Source organism: Lucilia sericata, unplaced genomic scaffold, assembly GCF_015586225.1.
Source record: "Lucilia sericata isolate MDLA Ls3-8-SP2 unplaced genomic scaffold, ASM1558622v1 Contig002662F_arrow, whole genome shotgun sequence".
NCBI classification, from domain to species: Eukaryota; Metazoa; Arthropoda; class Insecta; order Diptera; family Calliphoridae; genus Lucilia; species Lucilia sericata.
This window is the reverse complement of record NW_023996393.1, coordinates 47-27,594: the sequence shown is the minus strand read 5'-3', so window position 1 is coordinate 27,594 and position 27,548 is coordinate 47. Positions and strand designations below refer to the sequence as shown.

The 27,548-nt window shown below is 29.4% G+C and overlaps 1 protein-coding gene across 11 annotated transcripts in view; it reads left to right on the top strand.

Moving 5' to 3' along the window:
- The window catches only part of LOC119614174 (prominin-like protein), a 31,845-nt gene extending 10,263 nt beyond the window's left edge, over positions 1-21,582 (top strand). For 3 of the 11 annotated variants that reach the window (XM_037970294.1, XM_037970291.1, XM_037970295.1), the window contains exons 2-17: positions 8,845-9,424; positions 9,493-9,637; positions 9,714-9,842; positions 9,938-10,125; positions 10,185-10,349; positions 10,412-10,536; positions 10,645-10,668; positions 12,397-12,562; positions 12,664-12,833; positions 12,904-13,013; positions 13,104-13,208; positions 13,277-14,132; positions 14,195-14,316; positions 14,591-14,641; positions 15,121-15,261; positions 21,235-21,582. In XM_037970294.1, coding sequence (XP_037826222.1) covers positions 9,115-9,424; positions 9,493-9,637; positions 9,714-9,842; positions 9,938-10,125; positions 10,185-10,349; positions 10,412-10,536; positions 10,645-10,668; positions 12,397-12,562; positions 12,664-12,833; positions 12,904-13,013; positions 13,104-13,208; positions 13,277-14,132; positions 14,195-14,316; positions 14,591-14,641; positions 15,121-15,261; positions 21,235-21,346 — 2,919 coding nt within the window. In that variant the 5' untranslated portion in view covers positions 8,845-9,114 and the 3' untranslated portion in view covers positions 21,347-21,582. Of the gene's footprint in view, positions 1-625; positions 704-821; positions 840-8,844; positions 9,425-9,492; positions 9,638-9,713; positions 9,843-9,937; positions 10,126-10,184; positions 10,350-10,411; positions 10,537-10,644; positions 10,669-12,396; positions 12,563-12,663; positions 12,834-12,903; positions 13,014-13,103; positions 13,209-13,276; positions 14,133-14,194; positions 14,317-14,590; positions 14,642-15,120; positions 15,262-15,726; positions 15,788-21,234 lie in introns of those variants that run through there. The other 8 variants (XM_037970297.1, XM_037970292.1, XM_037970293.1 and 5 more) reach the window with 8 other exon arrangements.
- The last annotated feature ends 5,966 nt before the right edge of the window (positions 21,583-27,548 follow it).

The window sequence follows — 27,548 nt, the reverse complement described above, 5'->3', positions numbered from 1 at the left end:
ATGGTTTCATTGTTAGATCCATAAAATTCGCACATCTGATAATAAAAATTGTCAGACAATTGTCTGGTAATTGCTACGTAATGTGTTTACACGATTGTTAGATGTCTGACAATATTATTGTTTTACAATATACTGGCAATGCTTTTTCTCCCAACGTTGTATGACAAAAAATGTAAGATCACACGGTTGTAAGACATTTTCTGAACATTTTTCTGGCAACGTTGGAAGATCTGGTAACCTTGTATACATAGCTTAAGTTCACACGGTTGTTATACATTTTTCGAACATTTTCTGCCAAAGTTGTAAGATTTGACAACCGTGTATATATAGTTTTAGACATTTTCTAAACATTTTGCTGCCAATGTTATAAGATCTGACAATCCAGTATACATAGCTTAACACTAACATTTAGTATTTCTACATCAATGCTAAAAACCCCAAATCGTGTCAAAAGAGGTCTCAATGTTAACCGTTTTATTTTTCTTTTTATTATTGTACATATCTTTTTTACACATGTTGTTGTGTTGTGTCTGTCGTTTCGAACTGTATTTATGCCAAATACAAGATCTTGCTCTTGCTTTATTATTTCATTTTTTTTTCTATTCTCAGTTGCTTTTTATATTCTTTCTTTGTTTAATTTCTTTTCAATGATAAAAAAAAAACATATTAAAACTTCAGTTGACTAACAACGAACAACTTGATTGTACGTACTCTCTTTTATCTTACGGATATATCAGTTGTGTTTAAAATTTAAAGTGTAATTGTTAATATAAAAATATGTATATGTATACTATAATATTTTCCTAAATTATTATTAATTAACAACAGAGCGTCATAAAGTGTGTATTGAAGAAAAAAAAAGTCCCGTTTTTATTATTTCTTTAAATTAAATTTTGCTCACAAATGATTGAAATGAGAAAATGAAAATTATGAATAAAAATGACAATGTATATTTACATTTCCGTTTGTATCGTTGACTCATAGAAGAGATGCAAAAGTTGATATCAGTTGTGCTAATAAAACATTAGATAATTTAACAAATAACTCTAAAAAAAGTAATAAAATTAATAGAAAGACATGGTTATATAAATTAATATTAATACATACATACATATTTGCAAATTTTATTAAAAGTTCTCAGAGGTGAAATCTATTAACTTTAGTACTCACAATATCTTGCTAATTTAAATGCTAAGAGAAACTCGCAGCTTCTTTAAAATTCCAAAAAATTATAAAATTTTTATACCCTACACCACTTTAGTGGGGAGGGTATATTGGATTTGTGCTGATGTTTGTAACATACAAAAATATTCGTCCTAGACCCACCTTAAAGTATACCAATCGGCTTAGAATCGTTTTCTGAGTCGATTAAGCTATGTCCGTCCGTCCGTCCGTCCGTCTGGCTGGCTGGCTGTCCATGTAAACCTTGTGCGCAAGGTACAGGTCGCAATTTTCAAGATAATTGGATGAAATTTGGCACGCACGTTTTATTTGACCCAAGGACGAAGCCTATTGAAAATGGTTGAAATCGGTCCATTATTTCACCTAGCCCCCATAGAACAGAACCCCCGAAAAGGGCTTCTGAGCTCATAATTATGTTAAATATACAGATATATCGATAAAATACGGCACAACTAAGTTTTATAGAAGTCTTGGTGACCCTGCCAAATTTCATAAAGATCGGGCCCCATTTGACCCTAGCTCCCATACAAAGTCCTCTTCAGAAAATTACTTGAATGTCCCAAATTAACTTATAAACACAAATACCGCGATGAAATTCAGCACAATAAAATATTATGTAAATATAAATATATTCACAAAATTTTATCGGGCTTGGTCCATATTTGCCCCTAGTCCCCATATAAAACCTCTTTCAGAAAATTAGTTTTTCATCCATAAATTGCTTAAATGTATCGGAACAATGGAATATTGAAGATAAATGCTTTATTATGAAAAATAAATCACATATAATATTCATAAATGGTGTAGGGTATCATATGGTCGGCCACGCCCGACTATACTTTCTTACTTGTTTTAAAATGGCAATTAATACTTAGTCATAATAAATTTTGTTTTATAAACTATTGTTAAAATTAGAAGTTGGAAAAAAAAATTATTAATTCTTGTTAAAAATAATTGTTATTTTTCTTAAACCCCCTTAATGTTTATTACTATTTTATAAAAATATACTTATAAACAAATATTTCCACAGATTTTACTGCACGTAATTAAATGTATGAATAGTTTTAATATTATTGCTAACAAAACTATAAAAAAATATAATATTTTCCATTTTTAAAATAGACTAAATGAATAAATAAACAAGTAATTGTAAATAGTTATGTGAGTATGTACATTGTGATATTATTTATTATGATAAGAATTGTTCACTTAAATGTGTAATGTTTAAAACAAGTTTATTTTTTTTCTTCTACCTGTTCTTAAGTACCACTTAGATTGATTTTTTTTTCTAAAGAATTCAATTCATTTAAGTTTTATATTTTTAGAGTGGAAAGTGATGTAGTGATAAAGCTAATTAATGGGAAAATATGAAACAAATAACTTTAGAATTTTATTATTATTTATGGAATAGGTATTGCAATTTAATTAACTCTTATGGAGAGTCTTATGGGAAAAGGGCGAGGAAAATAGTTTTGAGCGTTAGTAGGGGTTTTCAGTTTGAATCTTGAAAGCCATTTGGAAGAACCTAAAAGAATTATTCAGATTTTTTGTAGAATCGTATGTATTTTCAGTTTGAATCTGAATTTCATTTGCATGTCATACTGGCCCCTAATACTGGGCCATTGACAAGTATTTTGCGTCAAGAATCATAAATTTTTATCACTTTACAAATGGAAACTTTACACATTAGAAGGCGAGGTCTTTTGAATAATTTACAACGTTTTGTCATAATAGGTCGATTTATCTTGTCGCAACCCACAGACTAGATCTGGACTAGAAATTTAGAAGCAAAAGCAATAATCTCCATTTTTTATATTTGGCTAAATTTGCTGTTTTTTTATAACCTACACCACACCACACCTTTTTAAAATATATAAAATCGGTCCATTAATTCCCCCTAGCCCCTATACAACCAGACCCCGCAGAGTAGCGCTTTTGGGCTCATAAATATGGTAAATGTTCTTGTTTCTCTCCAAAAATCGGCAAAACTTAGTTTTATATAAGTCTTAATGGTACTGTCGATGATAGGGCCTCATTTGACTCTAGTCCTCATACAAAGTATCCTTCAGAAAATGTTTTGATGGTCAAAATTCTCTTATAAACACTAATATCAAGATATAATTCTGTATAAATAACATTAATGTAGACCTAAATCTCTCTACCAAAATTTATAAGGATAGGCCCATATTAACCACCTGCCCCCATATATGACCGAATATAAATTCTTACTTGTTTTATTTTTAAGGTTTTTCATTAGTAATCAGTCGTTTAGTTTCTTCTGTAATTCATAGTATCTTTGCGCGAGGAGACAAATGTCATCTGTATAATTAAGGTCCCCCAGACGCCAGTTTATACCCCAGACTAGGCCTAAGCAGAACTACATCTATTACAATGTTGTCTGACGCCAGCTTTGACATCAATTGTCTCGCCGTATTTTACAACCAAAGGTGTAGAATACAGGTATTTTATTGCGTATCGATTTCTTTAGATAGAAAAGGAATAGAATAAGGAATAGTGTTTCACCCATGTATCCATCGTCCCCTGTTTAGAAGTTGCCAGTTTATAATTGCCCTTCTGCAATGGTTTGGTCGAAGCTATGCAGATTTTGTGGCTGCTAGGAGAAAACCTTTGAACACATATTGTGCAATTGTCTACGGACTCGTCGGGAAAGAATCTTAGGCCCCTAACCCGTTATTTTCATACATGAATTAAACCTGTTATTGTGAACTCACGGGCCGCACAAGAGATCCAAAACAGGGTCGCAGGGTTTAGGGCCCTCTAATCTAATGGTTTGCTGCTGGCACAGTTGCTGCCGGTTATTTATAGCATATGGTTCGGCTTCCATCCCCAGGCTACTGTACAATCTTCTCTTATCCTCTGGGGTAATTTTCTTAACTAGTTTATCAAGTGCATTATACTCTTTGCGTATTCACATTTTTTCGCCGCATATCTTTGCCACCTTTAAAATGCTCTTCTTTCTTCTCCTTTGGTCAATTGTTTTCAGTTATCCAAAGCTTTCTATTTGCCTCCTTGTAACGGATATGTTCCTCGGCTCTCCTTAAAAAGTGGTGTCTGACATTGTTCAAGGCTCCCACCTTCTCCAAGTTATCACTTCCTACACAGAGGGAAAAAGAAATATACACGCCTGGTACCATATTGACACCAAACTGTTTATAATTTTTCAATACCATCCGTTGACAACAACAACAACATTGCAACAATTCGTTGTCGAAATCTAAATTTTATACACATCCGCTGTCTAAATGTTAACAAACGTGGTAAGCTCACTATTGGCAACGGATTGTTTGTCAATAGTGTTGTCGTACGTATGTATATACTTTGACAACGGATGTTATTGAAAAATTATAAACTTTTTGGTGTCAATTTGATACCAGGCGTGTATATTTCCTATTCCCTCTGTGTAGTTGAGCGTTGAAGTGGCCCATCACTATGATTAGTTGTAAAAGTTCTCCTTGACAGACAGATCAGCCAAATTGCGATAGTTATATTTCTGGCACTGTTCCTAAATCTGGCTGTTATTATATGATACAAGGTTTCTACTCAAAAAACCGTTAGTGTAGTTTGCTAACTTTGCTTCTAAACCTATGCAAATATCAATTCTTGCGCCATACTAAAACATTAAAGCTGTGCACAGAAAACTAATAACACCAAATCGTCAAGTGACATACCTACTATGAAATTGAGGCCACCTTAGGTTAAGAACATCTAGAATATAGAACAGCAAATAAAACAGTGAATAAAAGCAAAGTGAAAACATCTTATAAAAGTGAAGTATGTATGAACAGTAGCAAAAAGAATGTACCGTAACTAGGTAAAATCCATAAAAGTAAACAAAAAATAGGGTTCAATGTTTTTAAATCTTTTTTTTATAAAATTATTTTAAATTTTACATTGAGCTTATTTTATGTTAAATAAATATTTTTATATTGTAGATGACGAATTATAGTTTTTACAAGGCCTTTATTTATATATTTTAAACTTGAAAATTAATTTGATGAGTTTTTATGCTGACAAAGTGCATTTTAGTAACGACTAAAAGTAATTCTTGCTTTTAAAATTACAATGAATAATAAAATTTTTCATATTTTAAGATGTTAATGAATATATTTTTACATAAATTAAAAATAATTAGTACTTAATTTAAATAAATTAACTGAAAATAAAAAATTTCAAATAATTGCAATTTGGTTTCTAATTGGTTATTGTAATTTAGATTTTCTTTTTTTTTTAAACCGACTTTAAGAACTTTCGTTTAAAATTTCTTAATTAAACGCTTTATTAACGATCTTAGTTATAAAGTAATACTTTTCTATTTTCGGTATTTATAGGTCAATTGAAACACGTTTTTATTATAAACGTGCCATTTTATGTATGTTCATTACACGAGAGTTACAAAGAGAGCATACATACATACATACATACATACATACATACATACATACATACAACTTTTATATGAACTTTTTAATTCTTTTCAACCATCCAATAAAGTTAAGTCTATAAATATGTTATTTTTTGAACTAATCGAATTCATGTCCACATACAATTTATCACCAACGGGTGTTACTTTCATCACTAGTAGCAACTATTTTAATACCACAAGTTTGTTGGATAGTTTATTCGTTTGTTTGTTTGTTGGTTCGTCAGTAGGTGGTTGGTTGTTTGGTTTATCGTGTTGTAAGCTAGTACATGTGTAAACAAATAGTATAAAAATGATAAAAATGACAAAGCAGTTTCAACATTTTTTCATGTACAAAAACAGAAACATTTTTTTCTATAAATAAAAACCAGAAAAAGTGAAAATATTATTTTGTTGAACAAATCACTTGAACTGTACTTTATAAATAATAATTTTGTATTTCAGTTATTGGTAATAAAATTATTTTGATATTTAAAAGATATGGTTATTGGTAATAAATAAAAATAATAATATTTTATCTTTTTTTTATAAAAAGTTTTGTGCATTTTTGGTAATGTGACGAATAAGCACCAAAAACCTTAGTAACATATTTCGCAATTCCCTATATTCCCGTTTTAACTGCAGACCCCTTCTTCATTCAACTTTCTTTTACGATTTAATATTGATAATATGTTTAGCAACAGTTGTTGGTCATTCAAAATAAAAATTAAGTTTGGCTTTTCAATTCTGATAACCACAAAGTTCTATTCGAAACATTTTTATAATTACACTGAAAAAAATTTATTAATAATTTTAAAGAATAAATAGTATGCAACAAATATGAATTTTTCTCAAACTATTTTCATTCATAATAAGTAAGAAATAATATCTCAGCAAAAGCTCGTTAACGATTTGTACTTATATAACCACTTACTTTTCAATGACTACTATATACAGTCTGTATTACTTGTAAGTACTTTTTTTATGACTTACATATAATCAGATACTTAAGTACTTTATTTTGAGTTTTGCCGTTTTATTTGCATATGTTATTGGATAGCTCTCTAGCAACTAGCAATACACAGAAAGAAAATTGTTTTTCTGTGTTAAAACCATTATTTGACGTACAATAAAATAACTACCCAGCAAAAACTTACATTGAATAGTAAGTGAGTTAAAAGCTATTTACTTATCTGATTACAGACGATATTTAGCAGACATTCCTCGATAAAGGGCCCTCATCTTGGTGTATTGCACTCCCGGGGTAAAGAGGTGCTAAAAGTACCTCTAGTCTGCCGGAACTATAAACTGGTGATGTCACTTCGGTCCTCGTCTAGTCCTTGGTATGATTTGACATGGGGTCTAAACAGAGAGCCACATAATTTGACACTACGGGTGGCCAGTTGACCGCAGGATTTGTCCTGGCTGGTCAGTTGGTTGAGGTTCCTTCGGGATCCACGTAGTGGCTGTGGTTTAAACCCAAATTCGCGGGAAGAATGAGTTGCAGTTAAAAGACTGATGCACGGTGAAGTCTATATTTCGGGATAAGTTCGGTGCTGTTGCCGAATGACAACAGATACCTCACAGAGGAGTGACTGTGGGACTAAGCTTTGGAAATGAGTTGGTGTTAATTGTATATGATACAGAATACCTTGTTGTTCCTTTATGAGTGTGTAGGATAAATGAGAAGTGCGCTGGGTGATGGATGGTGATGGCTGAAAGTTATCTTATACAAGTGATAACATTGAATTTTTCTTCCTTGCCCAGGTATGTTCAGAGTAAACTCAGTTCATACCAGAATTACCACAGTGTGTCACTGTGAGTAAGAACAAAATATCGGCTTATTTGATGGATTCGTATTTCGGTCTACCGGTTACGTCTCTAGCTGCTGTTGCCGACTCAAGAGAGACCATCCCATATGCGTGGTTGTAAACAGAAGTGATGTTTTTCCATCTCGAAAGTTAAGCAACGGGGCAACAATGGTTAGAGATTAGATAGCTCGAGCACTCGAGCAAAATGCACGTATACTGGACCGGAAATTGCCACCGGCGTGTAAGAAGCACAATGGGGCGGTGGTGGGTCGTTGCAAAAGCTCACCCAGTGGTTGAAAAAGACCACCGTGAAATAAGGCAGGTATTCACGTAAAGCACTTCGACAATGAAAAGTATGTGGTTATATAAGTACAAGTCATTACCGAGTATTTGCTGGGTAAGCAGTGGTGTTGTGAGTAAGACAGCAAACTAACGAACAAGAAACCCAGGTTCGTATTTAGTTTAAGGTTTCTTTTTGTGCTTTTAAAACAAAGCAACTTTTTAACTCTCTATTTGTAAGTACTTATTAACTCTCTATTTGGTAAGTACTTGCCTACAATATCATCACCGTATTAAAATAATGAGTTCAAATGCTAATGAAGAAGTAGTGAAAAGCGGTTTTTTTAACTCATTACTTTCCAATGCAAGTTTTTGCTGGGATGTTTTTGAAAATGACGAACTTTTTTGTTTGGTTATTACTTCCCAGTGCTTTCCAGACCGCGATTTTCGCTAACGTCTAACCAGCTGAATGGCTCTAATTCATCTTTCGTCACGGATGTACTCTTTATAAACTAGGGTGAAGATAATCGTCACTTTAGTGCCTCTTCGTAATCCATGATGTGACGATTGTCGTTCTCGTAGGACAAGCACATGATAAAATAGCTAGTCAGTCGGTGGCAAACGGTAATCCTAAGCGGTAGGTTAAATAGGTATTTCGGTACTGTCCGACCTAACTGCTGGATTATTTTCTTTAATTTTTCGAAAATAGAACTTTAACTTAATTTTCGATTATTTTCTAATGTCGTTATTTATAAAAATTAAAATTATTTTGTTGTTTAATTTACAAGATTTTTAAGTTTGGTAATTCCGAAACTCTTTATCACAATTAGTCATCATAAAAAAAATAAATGTAGATTTTTTATATGGTTGTTTTCTAGGAATTAAACTTTTTATTTTTCATTATTAAATTAAAATTAAATATGGAGAAAAATGTTCCTAATATCTCAAACAAAAACCACAAGTGGAACCAATAAAGATAAAAATCTTTGAAGTATGTAAACGTAAAATATATACAAACTCACTCTACAATAACTTAGCAAAATTTTCGTTAATTTTTAAGGGGTAAATTTGTTCGCAAATTAAAACTTAGTTTTTATGGATGAATTTACTTTAAATTTCTAAATAATTTTATTTAAATTTTTCTCATTTTAGTTTTTTCTTAATGGCTACATTGATCGTTTTGACAACAGCCTCCACACATTGCCAAATGATTTCAATAGAAGGAAAAATTAAAATTTAATTATTCGCGCTAGGTGTGCAGCAAGCATCTCCTCTCACACTCATCTCAAATCGAATAAGAAACAAAATAAAAAAACTAAACATTCCTTCAACGAATAAAAAATTATAATAAAACAAAAGCAAACTGAAAAAAAGACAAGAAAAAAACCATAGTTTCACATAAAACATAAAATTTTTACAAAAATGACATTGAAAACTTTAGATGTTTATCATCAGCATTCAAGATTAAGTCAAATCAAGTCATCATCATGGAAGACAATGAGCTTTAGTTTATTACTGCTGCTAGTAGTAGTTTGCAGTTTGTGCAAAACAAGTTGTGCATTTGACATGAATACCAAATTAAATTTAAAGCCTACAAAATATACGGATTGGTCAAAGAATGTAACATATAAAAGTACCACAGATTACAATGCACGTGGCATGAAACCTTTATATGAAATCACTCAAAAAGTAATGTGGCTTTTGATTGGTGGCGAAACTCCAATACCAGATGGTGAGTAATATTATAGTAGAGTTAACAGTTTTGATTTAAAGTTCTAATTTATTTTTGTTCTATTACAGGCTATTTAACATTTAAAGATTCTACAGTACAGTTGGGACCCAAAGTAGAGCGCAATGAATGGGGTGATTTGATTCTACATTATTGGCCTATTTTATTGATTGTTTTGATAGTAGGAGTCCTAGTGGCTTCTATGCCTATAATAGGGTAAATTTTAAACAAATTGTGTGTTACATAGTTTTATATATATTAATTTTGTTTTTTGTTTTTCTTTTCTCTTTAGCTTATGTTTCTGTTGCTGCCGTTGTGCTGGTGCATGTGGTGGTCGTTCTGAGCCATTTGATAAAAAACATGATACCTGCCGCCGTGTTTTTCTAGGTTTCTTTTTAATACTTTTAGCCACAGGAATATTGTAAGTTTTACTATTAATTAAGCTTTTTTGCAATTTACATTTTTATAAACATTTACCTAAACTAAACATGCAACAAATTATGAAATCTTTTAAAGGTTTGGTGTTATTGTGGCATTTGCCACTAATAGTTATATGCAATATGGTATAGATGACAGCACTGCTGTGGTACGTGCCGGTAGCAATGATACTCAAACATTCTTAGAAGTAACCTCAGAACAATTGGAATATGTTTTAGTTAATAATTACAAACAGTTATCCGATCAATTGGAACTGATTTTAAGAGGTAGTTGTTGTTTAAATTAATTAAATATTAATTTTTAATTTATTAAAATTTCTTTTTAGAAACTTCTGACTTCATTATTACTCAGTTAGAACAAAAGTCTATGGCTGTTTCGGTGGGTTATCTTACTGATTTTCTTAAAAAACTGCCAGACTTGCAGAGAAAATTACAGAAAATGAAATTAATAACAAATGATCTAAGGGTCTATGCTTCTCAATTAAGTGATGGTAGGAATTTCTTTATAAAACTTCTTAAAAATGTTTTACTATTAATATTTTTATTGTTTAAGGTTTACGTGGTGTTAAACGCGATTTATTAGTTATGCTTAACAAATGTTCAGATCAGTCTTGTAAGGAAGTTTTGAATAGATATGAAATTGGAAAATTAGATGCTAATGGTATCCATTATGATCAGGTGAGTTAAGTCAAAGTGTTATGTTTTAATTTATATTAAACATTTGCTTTTGCAACATTAAACTAATTGTATGATAATATATTTAATGCTGCTTATAAATATCAAAAGATGGTAGATCGTTATTTTCCTAAGGTATGTTTTTTCAAAAGAAATTTGCATTAGGCATCTCTAAGAACTTTTATTAAGTGGATTTTGTTTTATATTTATTTTAAAATTTGTGGCAATTTTCGAAATATTTTTTATAAAAATTTTCAAAAATTCTCTTGTTTAAGAAAAATTTTGAAAATTTCTCTTTAATAAAAAAGAGAATTTTCTTTTTTTCATTTTTCGAACAATTTTCTTTTTTAAAAGATTTTTGAAAAAATTTATTTTTTATAGAAATTCCATTTTTTAAATAAAATTTGCGAAATTTTTAACAAAATTTTGTATTTTTTAAAGAAAATTTTCGAAAAATTTTCTTTTTTAAGGAAATTTGCGAGTAATTTTGCAAAAATTTTTCGAAATTTATCTTTTTTTATAACAATTTTTTCGAAAATATCGTTTTTATATTTATTTTTAAATTTCTTTTTTTATAGAAAATTTTTATAAAATTTTCATTTTTTCTAAATTTTCATAAAATGTCCTTTTTTTTATAAAATGTTCCATTTATTTAAATATCTCCTTTTTTTAAATTTTCATTACATTCATAGAATTTTCATAAAATTCCCTTTTTTATAGAAAATTTTCAAAAAATTCCCTTTTTTAAATAATTTGCAAAAAATTTCGAAATTTATCTTTTTTTATAACAATTTTTTTTCGAAAATATCGTTTTTTATATTTATTTTTAAATTTTTTTTTTTATAGAAAATTTTCACTTTTTTCTAAATTTTCATAAAATTTTCTTTTTTTTAGAAAATGTTCCATTTATTAAAATATCTCCTTTTTTTAAATTTTCATTTAATTCATAGAATTTTCATAAAATTCCCTTTTTTATAGAAAATTTTCAAAAAATTCCCTTTTTAAAGAAAATTTTCATAAAATTTCCTTTTTATAGAAAATTTTCATAAAATTCCTTTTTATAAAAAATTTTCAAAAAATTCCATTTTTCTAGAAATTTTCATAAAATCTCTTTTAATAGAAAATTTTCAAAAAAAATCCCTTTTGAAAGAAAGTTTTTATAAAAATCCCTTTTTAAAAAAAATGTTCAAAAAATTCGCTTATTAAAAACAAATTCATAAAATTCCCTTTTTATAGAAAATTTTCGAAAAAAATTCATTTTTATAGGAAATTTCAAAAAATTCCATTTTCTAGAAAATTTTCATACAATTCTATTTTTCTAGAAAATTTTCATAAATTATCTTTTTATAGAACATTTTCAAAACTTTCTTTTTTATATAAAATTTTTCAAATTCTCCCTTTTTATAGAAAATTTTAATAAAATTCTCTTTTTATAGAAAGTTTTCATAAAATTCTCTTTTTTTATAGAAAATTTTCGCAAAATTCTGTTTTTTTATAGAAATTTTTCATAAAATTCTGTCCTTTTATAGAAAATTTTCATAAAATTCTTTTTTTTATAGAATATTTTCATAAAATTCTCTATTTTTATAGAAAATTTTCATAAAGTTATTAAAGTTATTTTTAGAATTTTTTTTAATTCTCTTTATAAAATTTCCATTTTTTTATTAAAAAAATTCTTCGAAACATTTTTAAAAAATTTTATTTTTTTGTAAATTTTTGAAAAATCCTTTTTTTAGATTAATTTCGAAAAATTTTGTATTTTTATAAAATTTCGAACAATTCTTAATTTAAAAAAAAAAACAAAAAAAATTTCAAAAATTATCTTATATATTTTAACCTTTCTTACAACTTTCATTCGTTTAGCTGCCTGATGTCACTTCTATAATTGAAAATTTAGAACAATTAATAAGCGATGATATAGCCTCGGCTGGAGAACGTGGTAATAAAGCTTTGAAAGCCATGCGTAAACATTTAAATGATACAATTGCCATATATACCCCACAAATTGTTGATGCCATTACGAAAGCCGGTAAGTTTGTTCGTACATTCTCACTGTTACATCAAGTAGAATTATCTCTACTTCTTTAGAAATATATTTGTAATTATTTTCTTGTACTTCAAAATTTACAGGTGAAGGTTTGCTTAAAGCTTCAAATGATATTAAAACAAATTTGCAAAAGGTTTCAAAAATTATTGGTACAAATACCCATAAATATACCAATATTGCTGATAATTATCGTACCGAATATGGTCCATATCGTTTCTATGTGGGCATTGCTGTATGCTCAGTTTTATTATTAGTAAGTTTTTCTTTTTGTAAAAATTTTGCTCGAAATTGTATGTGTAATTGATTTTGATTATGTTATTTAGGTTTTAGTTTGTTTAGTGGCAGCATTATTGTGTGGCATATGCGGAAAACGTCCAGATGGTTATGGTGATGATTGCTGTAATAAAGGTTCTGGTTCCCGATTCCTTATGTTGTAAGTTTTTAAATAAATTGCTACAGTTGCAAATATTTTATAAACAATAGATTAAACTTTTACTAATTATTTCTTTTTTTCGACTTTCAGCGCTGTTGCTATTATATTCCTGACCATCTCCGCCATTACTTTAATTGCTTTAATACACTTCCTAGTAGGCATTGTGGCTTATAGAGGTGTTTGTGTGCCACTAAAGTACGATAAACTTAACTTAATTAAAATTAATTTTAATCTAACTAACCACAACTTTCTTTTCTACCTAGGGATCCTCAAAACGATGCCGTTTTTGCTGAATTCGACAATTTAGTTGATCTAAATGAGATTATGTATCCCTCAAAAATCAAGGGTAAAGCTGCCTCTGGTTCATTGCCACCCTTTAGAATTTCTCATGTTATAGCCGCCTGTAAAGCCAATCAAACCATATACGAAGTATTACACATTAATAATCTGGTCGATATACATGAAATCAATGAATATCCATCACACTATAAAATCAATCAAACACTTGAGAATCTAGTGCAAGGTATAGATTTTGATGATAGAGGTGTGGAAATATTATCGGCCGCCGATAAACAACGCATTTTGAGTCTTAGAGACTCCGCCTTAAAAGATTTTGATTCTAGCCATTTTATTGATAATCTTAATGATGATATTACTAAACACTCACTCACCGAAATCGCCAATCAATTGCGCGATACTGCCAATAAGATCTTAAGTCCCGACATGAAAGACGTACAAGTATCTTTACGTAATCAAGCTTTGCATTTAGAGACTTATGATCAAAATCTTGTTATACCTATGAAAAATCAATCATCTGAATTAATTAAATTGGCTCAAGATCTCGATAAAACTCTTAGTTATAAAGACCGTCCATTCCAAGAGTCGATACCGTTGCTGGTGCAGGAAATCGAAAGAGCACAAGCTTTTATACAGAAAGATGGTCGAGCATTTGTTAAGGCAACAGCCGAGGATTTCACCAATCATTTTGCCGGTGAAATAATGCGCTATTTGAATATGGTGGTGACATCGGTAGAGAAAAAGATTGGTATTTGTGCACCTATGGCTAAAGTTTATGATGCCGGTGTGGTGGCCACCTGTAATAGTATTGTTGATCCTTTGGTAAGTAAAAGAAGAAATGCATTATTTGTATAGCTTAATATTAATTTTTCCTAAATTTGTAGAACGGTTTCTGGGCTGGTGTTATGTGGTGTGTAATACTTTTCCTACCAACTTTAATTGTTGCCGTCAAACTGTCTAGTCTTTATCAAAAATCTGATCCTTATCCTGGCCCTTTGGTTGAATCGTAAGTACATGTTTACGTTAACATTTCCTGCTTAATATTTCACATACAAAAAAACATTATCAGCAAACGGGTTGTTGTACTTTTTTTTTGGAAAATTTAGTAACCAACCATGTTATAATGGCATTTATATTGAATGATTTTTCAGTAGTTTATTTTTGTTCAACATTTTTGACTTTTATTATTGATTGTTAACATCATGATGTAGTTATTTCTTATATTTGTGAACGTGTGTTGAAATTTTTGTATCATAAACTAAAACAAAATAACTTTTCAGGGAGTATTTATATGATGCTTACAGTGAGCGTGATCACATTCCATTGGCAAAGTAAGTGGCTTTATTAAACAAAATTTACAATAATTTTTCAGTTAATCATTTTCATTATTAATATTATAATTTAAAATTTTATTTTTCTAAATAATTATCATATTAACTTTATATAAAGTATAATACAACAGCTGTAATTAATTGTTTTAAGGAATTTGTTGTGTGTTATGTATGTTTATGTTTTATGTATAACAAGTATTCTAAAAGTTAAACAAATCTCTTGGTTATTGGCAGCACCATTTGTTATTTGTAAACATACATAATTGCATGATTATTTTCAAATACTTATTGCAGCAGTATATTACTTATTTTTAAATACCAAAAAAGCTTTTCTAATTAATTTAACTATTTTATTTAACTATTCAAGTCTCTATCTTCTTGTCTTTTACTTCATTTTTATTTTAATTTATTCGTTTAAAAAAAAAAAAAAAACTTCATTACATTTTTATATGTTATGTTTTTGTCCTTTACTTGTATAGTGGTCCAAAAAATAAACGACGCAAGAATAAAGATCGCCGTCGTCGGGATTATTATGAGGATCCTGTAGGATCAACCTCACACGGCATACCACCGGTTGCCGCTGGGGCACGTGATACGCGTTACAGTGACATGGCACCCAAGTAAGTTTATGTTGAAAAATATTTTCAAAATCCCTCATTTATCCATTCAAACCATTATATAACCAAACATCCTTCCTTCCTTCCTACCATTCTTCCTTCTTTTTTTTTTTTTTCTTTAAATAAATTACTTTTTAACTTATTTCTTTCGAATGTTGAATGATTTTAACAGCTTGGTATCGTTCAATACAATTTCCTTTTAATGTGTTGTAATAACTAATTGGGAATGCTCTTTTTTATTATCATTGTTAACTTTTTTGCTCTTTAACCAGTTAAGTAGTTGAAGTATATACTGTAAGCAGCTTTAAGCATTAATAAATGCTTTTTTTTTCTCTACAAATAATTAAAAAAAAAATTAATAATTTTTCATTTACATAACTGCATATGTTATTCATCTTAATATTATTATTATTGTTTTTTTTTTAATTTTTATTTATATAAATGTATTTTTTAATTTTTTACACTTAGAAATTTGGTTGAGGCTACTGATACAAGGCCAAAAGCATTGTCGGCAGATGGTTTCTTTTAGGTATTAACTTTTTAACTCAAGCCACCATATAAGTGTGTGGGTCTAATTTTTTTATGTGGTATGATGTGTTTAAAAGATGTTTTTGTGTGCTTTTACATATTTTTTTTTTAATATTTTTTTTTTAAATTAATTTCATGCATAAAACTCTCATTTTAAACATTATTGTATATTTAGTTCAAATGTCAAAGTTAGCAATTCATTTTTTTGTTTAACATTTTCATGGCTTTATTTAAAACTTATCTGCTTTATTAAAAAACCTTAATGCACAAATGTTTAATGATATTTAATTTAACAAAAACGTTGTTAACCAATGATTTAAACTAATTAAAAAATAAACTTTTATTAAAGGAACCAGTGTTCGTAAACGGCTTTAATGAAGAATTCCATTCTCTATTCATTTGTGTGTATCTTGTAAAAACACGTATAATATGCTAAGAATTCCCCTTAATGTTAAGTCTAGAGATATAAACTTGCCCTGTAAAAATGCAAGACTAAAAAAGCTAATAGCAAAGAGTAAACTCAACAAATGCAGTTTTGTTATAATGAAACAAAGTTCCATACTGTCACAGTATGGAAGAGAATTTTATAAATAACTAGCTATACCCAGGGTGCTTTGCTACCCTAAAAGCAATATAAATAAAAAATCCACTTAACGATTTTGAAGATTCTAACTACAATAGTTTTCCAGATTTACTATATGTTACATATAAGAGATGCCAAGAAAATTAATGCAAACCGCCTATTTCTATTTATCTATGAAATATTTGAATAATCTAACAGTTTTCAAGATATACGAAATTTTGTATTTATTTCATATATGTGGTGCCAAGCCCCCCCGCCATTGAAAGTCCGCCCGTTATACTCTAAATGTTCAGATGAATGTCAAAGTTCTTCAAGTAAAATTTGAAGATTCTAGCTCTAAAAGTTTCTCAGATATACGAATTTTTCTATTTTATTCATATGGGGGCTCCAAGCCCCCCCAGATGAAAGTCCGCTCTTTTCCTCGAAAATGTTCAGATGAATATTAAAGTTCTTAGTGCAAAATTTTAAGAATTTAGTTCTATTAGTTTCCCAGATAAATGTAATTTTGTATTTAATTCATATGGGAGGTGCCAAGTCCCCCATTGAAAGTCCGCCTGTTGTACTCTAAATGTTCAGATGAATGTCAAAGTTCTTCAATTAAAATTTGAAGATTCTAGCTCTAATAATTTCTCAGATATACGAATTTTTCTATTTTATTCATATGGGGGCACCAAGCCCGCCAGATGAAAGTCCGCTTTTGTTCTTCCAAAATGTTCAGATGATCATTAAAGTTCTTCGTGCAAAATTTTAAGAATTTAGTTCTATAGTTTCTCAGATAAACGAATTTTTGTATTTAATTCATATGGGAGGTGCCGCTTCCCTCATGGTTAGTCCGCCAATTTATTACCCAAAATGTTTACATGGATGTTAAAGCTATTCGTGCAAATTTTTAAGATTCTATATTTAATAGTTTCCAAGATAAACGATTTTTTGTATTTAATTTATATGGGAGGTGCCACACCCCCCTTATGCTAGTCCGCCCACTTTTTCTCCTAAATAATCACATTGACACTAAAATGGCTCCGACAAAATTTGAGGACTCACTGTTATATTATCTCAAATATACGGATTTAGTATTTTCTTAATATGGGCGTGGCTCCTCGCCCACTTGAAATTTCAAAATAAAGAGTAGCCTACTACCTATTCCGGACATACAGGAATACGCTGTGAAAATTTCCAGAAAATCGCTTCAACCGTTTAGTAGTCTATAACGTTCAAACATACAAACAAACACACCTTCATTTTTATATATGTATATAGAAGAAGAAAATGTCTTCGCGCTGTTCTAACGTCTCAAATACCACCAAAAATTGGATTTTTTAAAGTTATATGTAAAACATAATGTAATGAAGAAATTCTTAAGCTACATTCGGGCTTTTAGAGCTGCTCTAGAAAACTATACATTGGTCTCCGGGTTTCGAAATTTTTCAAATTTTGTTGGCCTGTGTTATCCTTATGCTTGTGTCCATTTAAATTCGAACTTTCCTTAGCATAGCTTTTTTGAAATCGAGAAACACTTTTGAATTGGTGTTACTTGATCGGCCTTTTTAATGCTATCCTAGAAACTGTCCTCAGAATCTTATTGCTATTATGTAATTTGTTTTCATCATCTCTTAATTTCAAATTATTTCATTAAAAATAAATTTATTAACAGAATGTTCATGTTTTATAAAATAATAAATTTTTCAAATAAAATTTCCTTTTCATCAAATATATCATTTTACAAATCCTAATTATAAAATATAACAATTTTCAGTTCAGTTTTTCATAAAAAACAAAAAAAAAAAAAAAAAATCTCCCAAAATTTCACTTTTTATTGAATGTTAAATTTTTTTCCCTAAAATTTAGATTTTCTTCAAAAATTGAAATTTTTTTATCCAAATAATAATATTTTATTTATTATCAAAATTCTCATGAAAACTTTCACTAAAGATTCATACAATTATAATGGTATTTCGTAAAATGCAAGAAACTTTCTTGAATATTACGAAATAAATTTCCTATAAAATATTTTCTTTACTTCCTTTAAAGTTGGCATGTCTTAATGTAGAAGTATTTTAATTAAATTTCAATTTCTTTGTTCCAATAATCTAGTCTTTTTAGTTTTAGTCAAATATATGAAAATTTAATAATATTTATGAAAAAAGTGAGGTTATGAAACAAGTTCTTATATATTACAAAAAAATATTAGGCATCAGTTCTATTGAATGTTTAATAACTTTCCATATTCTCATTGTCGAACTCTTCTCTACCTCTCTTCATTGCCCTAGACTTTAGGATATATCAATCTTATTTTCTGAGAGTTTCCTTTATCTTATTGAAGTCATTGCCTAAGTATCGTGAAGTTAAAAACCATTTTCGAACATTAATTTTAATACCGATACCATGGCATAATTAGAGAGGTAACTGCATCACTACAACAATACAAAAACAACATGTATGTCGATTTTGTACTAGAATTAGATTACTATCAAAAATGGCATACGAAATGTAAACAAATAACATTCATAACATGTCAACAATAACAACTTTGATAGAAAGCTTCTGCTTTATTGATATTTTGGCAAGAGCTAAACAAGTGCGAACAGCTGATGAGAGAACATACTACAAATTTTATGAAAATTATCCACGTTTATTTTCAAAAAAATTGTACGTTTGTTTTCTCATCCGATGTTCGCACTTTTTTCTTATTATACTCAACAGCACTATGGCGGAGAGGCTTAGAAATACTGAGTCGATTTAGCTATGTCCGTATGTTTGTCTGTATGTACATGTAATGTTTTTGCGCACGCTACAGGTCGCAATTTTCAAGAAAATTTGATGAAATTTGGCACATACTTTTCTTTTGACCCACATACATTATGCCATAAGACCTATTTTGACCTACGCAGCTCTTGTTTGGTGGAGAGCGGTGGATACCAAGACTTATCTCTCTATTATAAACAAGGTACAAAGATTAGCATGTCTTGTAATCACTGGCTGTTTGAGCTCCACCCCTCAGGCTAGTCTAGAGACGATGCTAAACACAACTCCCCCTGATATATACATCAAATGCATTTCTGCTAAATCTGCTCTACGACTTAAACAGTCGAACGGATTGAAGCACGATCGCATTGGTCATGGCACTATCCTCCAAAAGATAGGCAGGCCAATCATGGGGCAGGAAACAGACTACATTCTATCTACACTGAATTTTTATAGGTTATTTAAGACCATAATACCGACAAGGGATGATTGGTCCGCGAATACTGTCCTAAGGGACGACGTGATCTCAATCTATAATGATGGCTCAAAGGCAGAAAGTGGCACGGGATCGGGAATCTTCTCCGAAAAACTAAATCATCTACTGTCTCTTCGACTACCTGACACCTGCATGTTCCTTCAGCCTGAGATATATGCCATCTATACAGCCGCGAGAAGAATCCGGGAACTAAATTTCGAAAATTCGACTATATATATACATATATACTTGGACAGTCTTGTATCAATCAAGGCTCTTAACTCCAATGTTATTAAGTCGAAATGTCTTATCAATTGTATTCAATCATTGGCACAACTGACACAACATTACGTTGAGGTGATATGGGTTGATATAGGACATGAGGGCACTTGGGGAAATGAAATATCTGGACTTAACCCTTGCGTAAGAGCATATTCACACTCCCCTGACGACCCTATAAAAATTGATAGATGAATGGGCTTTGAGTGAGACGGAACTTAGGTGGTCAAATATCACAACTTGTAGAATATCGAGACTGCTCTGGCTTACTCTGACAACAGATACGACTAGGACTCTCTTGTCTCTTAGTAAGAACTCGATTAGGCTTCTGACTGGTATAATTACTGGGCACTGTCGGACCGTATGGGCTATCTAAATTATAGCTACAGTAGAAGCTGCTTAGACGAAGAAGAAGTGGAATCGGTACAACACCTTCTATGTGACTGCCCAGCCTTACAAGAGCACAGACTACTCTATCTTGGTAGAGCTCTTTTCCATGATCTAGACTGCCTCAGAGATGCATCACTAATAAACATGATCGGTTTTATTAAAAGCATCGGCTGATTTACACGAAAACCGAACGAACCAAGTAGTCAACGAGATTAGGGAGGAAAACCATTCTCTCTCAATATTAGGAAATGGTAATGCTAAGGGTATCACAATGGGCCACAAGGCCTTTTCTTCCTTTTTTATAAAACGTCCATTGTTTTGAGAATAAGTTTTTAATTCAAAGATTAAGATCAAACCTACATATACAAAATATAAGATTAGTGAAACTAAAAATAAATTTAATCTAATATTAGTCGCTCTTATGTTGGTTCTAAGTCCTTTGTTAATCTTCTTTTAACATTAGATTTAGATAACCTTAATCGATTATTACTTAATTGATGTTAAAATGTGTCTCTTAACAAAATTTATTACCCATTAACAAAATGGAAATATGTAAATTTTACAAAAACTTTTAATGTAATGCATAATAAAAGAAGTAAATGTTTATAGAAATCTATTAAAGATTATCAAAAGTTTATATGGCAAATGTATAATTTAACTTCTATAGAAGCATTGCATGTCCTGGAGTTATAAAATCTGAAAATCTTTTTATGACATGTCATGATATATGAATTGAATGTTTTATGTATGTATAGTAAATATAAGTAACTACTTACAATGTTAAAAAAAACAAACATGTATAAATATTGTATGTTGTAAATTTAATACCGACAACTAAAACCCACGAACCTATAAAAAAAAACTATTTGAAAGTTTCCTAATAACTCTATGTACTATATATATATAAAAAGTTAACTGTTTTAATTTATTTTATTATAAATAAATATTTTATTTTTTCTTTCTTTTTGCTTATTAGGCATTGGGATGGCGGACCACCCAGATATCAAAACCCACCAATGGCACCTCCAGCATCTGAATATGAACGCCCACCACCATATTATTATCCTGGCGCTTCAGATCAGGACTAAGTGATCTATATTGAAATTCAGTTTTAAGCTGATGTATTCTCATTAAACAACAACAACAACAACATAGATGGAGTTTTCCCCCATGTTAATAATAGAAAATTAAACCATGAGGGAATTGAAACAGCAGAAGGCGGAACGTAAGCAAACTAATACAACGTAACAGAAGCTATTTAATAAAAAAAAAAAATTCGAAAAGAGCCATCATAGTTTTATAAATACAACATACTTACATAACACATATACATACATATATTATTGTTAAACATAATGTACGTTCTCATATTTACTTAGTCTTTCTTTTTCTTTTTTGTTTTTTTGTCAAACTCTTATTTATTTACCAAATGTAACTTAAAGCAGTATTTGCCAAAATGTGTTTAAAAATACAGAGTAGAGTCATTTACATTACAATTAAAAGTATAAAGTAAAGCATAACAAATTATAAATAATATTGATAACTGAAAGTCGAATTAAAAAAAAAATATTAAAAATATTGTTGACAACAATGTGTGGATGTGGAAGTTTAACGTAGAGGTTGTTTATCGTGAAGGCAACAGCTTTAAAATTGACATTTCAATTCTTAAATTTAGTACCAACTACTTTTAGATAGACCCAAAATGTTTTCATATATGTATACATATTATATACTACTCCCCCCGTAATCCCCCCCCCCACTAACTAATAACTCCAGGGTGTTTAATTAAAGACATTTAAATTGTCGCTTTAATAGTAAAGAAATGACCATTGAAAAATTATGTTAAAAACCCCTTAAAAACAATGGAGTATAATGTGGAATTATTTTTATTATATATTTTATTAATCAGTGAGACTGTAATTTTTTATGAGTTAGATTATTTTTATAAATAATTATAATTATTAATTATTATATTATTATTATTAATTTGTAAACAAACATCAACAATGCTGATGATTTTTAATATGATAATGAATTTTTATGATAAATAATATGCATTTAATTATATAATGAAATTGTTAAACGATTCAAATTAAAAAAAAAAAAAAAACAAAACAAAAAACTCTTGAAAATTTGAATTTTTTTTACAAAGAAACTCAAATCCAGTTTTAATATATATTATTATAATAATGATACAATAATGTATTTTCTTTCTTTTTTTTTAATTTTTTTAATAGCCATAGTTGTATTTAATATTAGATATAAATACATGTAAATTTAAGGCACATTCCAAAGGAATGTGCAAGTTTAATGCAAAACGCAAGAAAAATCAATAAAAATAATATTATAATAAAATTTAAATAAACGAAAAGCTAAAAAATGCGAAAAAAAATTAATGGAAAATGAGGAAAATTAATTATAAATTAAAATGTCCCCTTTGGCAACGAGAGTCGGTTTTTTTGTTGTTGTTGTTAGAGGTTTATATATTTTAATTTTGCATAACGAAAAGTTTAATAACAAACACATTAATTTAACAAATAATTTATTAAAACATTAGTTTAATATTTTCAACTTTTTGCTGCCATTTTTGTTTTAATTTGCAAGATATCGTTTGTTGTAATATTGTAAAATTTTAAGAATTTCATGTATTTATAGATTTGTCACTACTTTAGCTCAGTATTACGCTACGCAATGGAAATAGAATGATTTGAAATTGGGGTTTTTTTTGTAAAGTCTGTGATATTTCGATCATACAAACTTAGGGGGTTAATTCATACGAAACGAGTTACAATATAACTTCCCAGTATTTATAACAAATAAGTATCTTTTAAAGGAGAACTAATTAAACAAATGTGATTAAAATTTAAGAAAAACTTTTGAAATTGATTTGTACATAAAGGTTCTTGTCGATTTTAAATCCATTGTTTTATTTCCCATTGGATTTTAGATAGTTATTGATATGTTCTAATTCAATCACATATGTGTCACGTTCTTTTCTTTCTAATTTGGAGTTTTTTTTTCTAAATTTTGTTAATGAACACATTGTCTAACTCTTTTGGTAGTATTTCGATTTATACAACCCTATTCTGCATTTCAATTTTAATCGAAATTTTCTCCGTTTGGCAACTTTGGTATTCTGCATTTCGATTCGAAGCTCCTCCATTAAAATAACAACTTACAAAAATGGAGTTACGATCGTAATGTAGAATTCACACAATCGTAAAACATTGAAATAAAATTGAATTGCTTCTTCTTCTTTTTATGTTTACGCTTTTTGATTCGGGGGGGATTATTCCGACCGATTTTGTTTTAGCTTCACATTCATTTTATTATTTTACAAAAATATTTCAATTTACAGCTTTTTATTTAAAATTGACTCTGAAAAGATTTGTATTAAAACCTAACAAACCAGTTTCATTTACATTTTAAAAACTGAAGCTGATTTTATCCGGAAATAATTTCACTTTCGATCGGAATGTTTAAGGTTAAACAGAAAACGCAACATTTCCAAATTAGCGATTAAATTGAAATTATTCCGACTTCCTTTTGACTTCTCAATTATTTTGTTTTGTTTGCTGGTTTAACTTTGCAATGTATTAAACTATAAGAAATATCTATGGAAAACTTTAAAGCTGCTTATTTCCCTACCACTATTGACTCTTTCTCTAGCTTCGGAAGTTTTGCGTTTCCCTCTTGTATTGGCTTAATGGGTGGCATCCCCTAACTGTATTGTGTTACGATTCTTCAAAATTTTCTGCATTAACCATATGCATTCTTTTTGATAATCTAAAATTTTACTTTGATACATGTTGGAGTGTGATATATACACAGTATAACTAGATTTTCGTGGAGGCCACTCAACTCGAGAGCTGAGTTGTTGTTGTTGTAACAGTTCGATTGTGGCCGATAGTTCTTTTCTGGGGAAAAAACTTTGGTTGATACAGCTATCGCTGAGTTGACAATCTTTAGCCGAGTATGACTCGGGGTCGTAGCGAAGCAAAGATCCAATTGTCGTGGGAACGAAGAGCTGAGTTCTGGAGTTTCAACTCCCTATAGGAATGAAGCAACATACATATTTGTTATTTTATTAAAGTAAAATTTGGTCTATTCGCACTGTTTACAGCATAACAATTTCTGAATAAAACAACTCCGAATTGTTATAATAGATTTTATTAAAATGGTTACAAAAAGTAAATAAATCAATTTAATTTTTAAAATATATTTAACAGATCAACTCCCATTTTCTCTTCACAGTTTTCATACAATTGTTATTTTAGCCGGCAGTTTAACTGTCCGGAGGATGAGATAACGATAACCGGAGGTTGAAATAACGGGACCTAGTTAATCAAAACGTCAACAACGACAAAGGCTTAATTACAGTTAAAATATATTTTGGAACTTCAGTTAAACCTTAACTAAGTTTAAAATAAAGTTAAATTAACAAAACTAAAATTCTATAAAACTTCAAAGTCGTTCAATAACCAAAAGGTTTTGAAATCTGCAAAAAAGAGGATGTGTTAGGTTTATCTTTATGGTTTTGTATATAACACCTTTTAAAATGTTACCGATTCCTCATAACTCATTAATACACAATTTTTGTTTAATTTTTATTAGCTTTTTCCATTATTGCCAAAGTGTATTTATTATTTACACAACAGCTGTTTAAAAGGGGACATTTTACTCCATACTTTTTTTACTTCTTTAAATAATAACAACAATATTATTTAAAACTTTAGAAATGTAAACTCAATATGAAACATTAAAATTAATATAAAAAGAAACTTTTTTGATTATGTAAGGTATGAATTAATTAATAATAAATAAGTAAGAAACAAAAAAACAATGCAAAAATTTTAAAACATTTGAGCACTTATAAAATGAAATCATAGTAAATTAAATAAATAATTAAAATTTTTAATAAAAATTAAAAAAAAAAAAAAACATTAAATTGTCATAATTTATATATTTAAAGAAACGAAATCTTATCTGTTTTAATACTAATTTTCATTCTAAAGAAAACGAATTAAATGAACAAAGGTAGAAGAAGGTTTAACAACACACACACACACACATTTAACTTACACACATATGTATAGGAATATGTATTTTTCATCTATTATATTAAATATATATTATATATTATTAATACTGTCATTCCAAATTCCAATAAAAACGAAATACTAAATAATAACAAAATCATGAGTTTCAAAAGAAAACAGTATAATAAAACGTAATACATACGAATAATAAAAAACAAAAAAATATTCACACAAAACTTAAACCTGGAACACACTTCCCTTTTTAATTGCAAAAACCTTGAGTTCGTTAAGTACTGTAAGCATAAGTAACTGCCGTAAGTTTAAACTGGAATGTTAAATGTAACAAGACATGTTTTGTATGTAATTTTGTTGGTAATAACTTTTGAGAGGAAACTTAAGAGTTTAAAAAGTTTTAAATTTTTTATTTATTAGTTAATCTTTGTTTGAAATTTAAAAATTTCTATTTATTTTTGAAATTTTACTTAAGTTTTCGTTCAAGAGTGTTTACCGCATAGCGTAGTTTCGTTAAAATGAATGTTCTTTATTTGATACATGAAATTTCTCAATAAATAAATAAATTAAATCGTAAAATTATATGATGATGCCTTTTTGTTGTTGCTTTATGAAACGTAAGACGAAGCTAGGAAATATAAAATATATTTGTAGAGACGGAAAACGGAATACAATTTTACTCATGTATAAACAGTTTATAGTCTGGACTATAGTATAGTTTGGAACATAGTATAGTCTATATTCTAGACTATCGTTAATCTATCGTCTAGTCTATGGTCTTGTCTATAGTGTAGTCTATGGTCTAGTCTATGGTCTAGTCCAGACTATATAATATACTTTAGACTAGACTATAAGCTGGAATATAGACTTATGGACTAGACTGTAGATCAGAATTTATAGACTAGACTATAGACTAGACTATAGACTAGAACATAGACTAGACTATAGACTAGACTATAGACTAGACTATAGACTAGACTATAGACTAGACTATAGACTAGACTATAGACTAGACTATAGACTAGACTATAGACTAGACTATAGACTAGACTATAGACTAGAACATAGACTAGACTATAGACTAGACTATAGACTAGACTATAGACTAGACTATAGACAAGACTATAGACTAGACTATAGACTAGACTATAGACTGGACTATAGACTAGACTATAGACTAGACTATAGACTAGACTATAGACTAGACTATAGACTAGACTAGACTATAGACTAGACTATAAACTAGACTATAGACTAGACTATAGATTAGACTAGACTATAGACTAGACTATAGATTAGACTAGACTATAGATTAGACTAGACTATAGACTAGACTATAGACTAGACTATAGACTAGACTATAGACTAGACTATAGACTAGACTATAGACTAGACTATAGACTAGACTATAGACTAGACTATAGACTAGACTATAGACTAGACTATAGACTAGACTATAGACTAGACTATAGACTAGACTATAGACTAGACTATAGACTAGACTATAGACTAGACTATAGACTAGACTATAGATAGACTATGACTAGATAGACTAGACTATAGACTAGACTATAGACTAGACTATAGACTAGACTATAGATTAGACTATAGACTAGACTATAGACTAGACTATAGACTAGACTATAGACTAGACTACAGACTAGACTATAGACTAGACTATAGACTAGACTATAGACTAGACTATAGACTAGACATACTGACTATAGACTAGACTATAGACTAGACTATAGACTAGACTAGACTAGACTATAGACTAGACTATAGACTAGACTATAGACTAGACTATAGACTAGACTATAGACTAGACTATAGACTAGACTATAGACTAGACTATAGACTAGACTATAGACTAGACTATAGAACTAGACTATAGACTAGACTATAGGACTAGCCTATAGACTAGGACTATAGACTAGACTATAGACTACTATAGACTACTAGACTAAGACTATAGACTAGACTATAGACTAGACTTAGACTAGACCTAGGTGGGGACTATAGACTAGACTATAGACTAGACTATAGGACTAGACTATAGACTAGACTATAGACTAGATCTAGACTAGACTATAGACTAGACTATACTAGACTATACTACTATGACCTAGACTATAGACTAGACTATAGACAGCACTATAGACTAGAATATAGACTAGACTATAGACTAGACTATAGACCTAGACTATAGACTAGACTATAGGACTAGACTATAGACTAG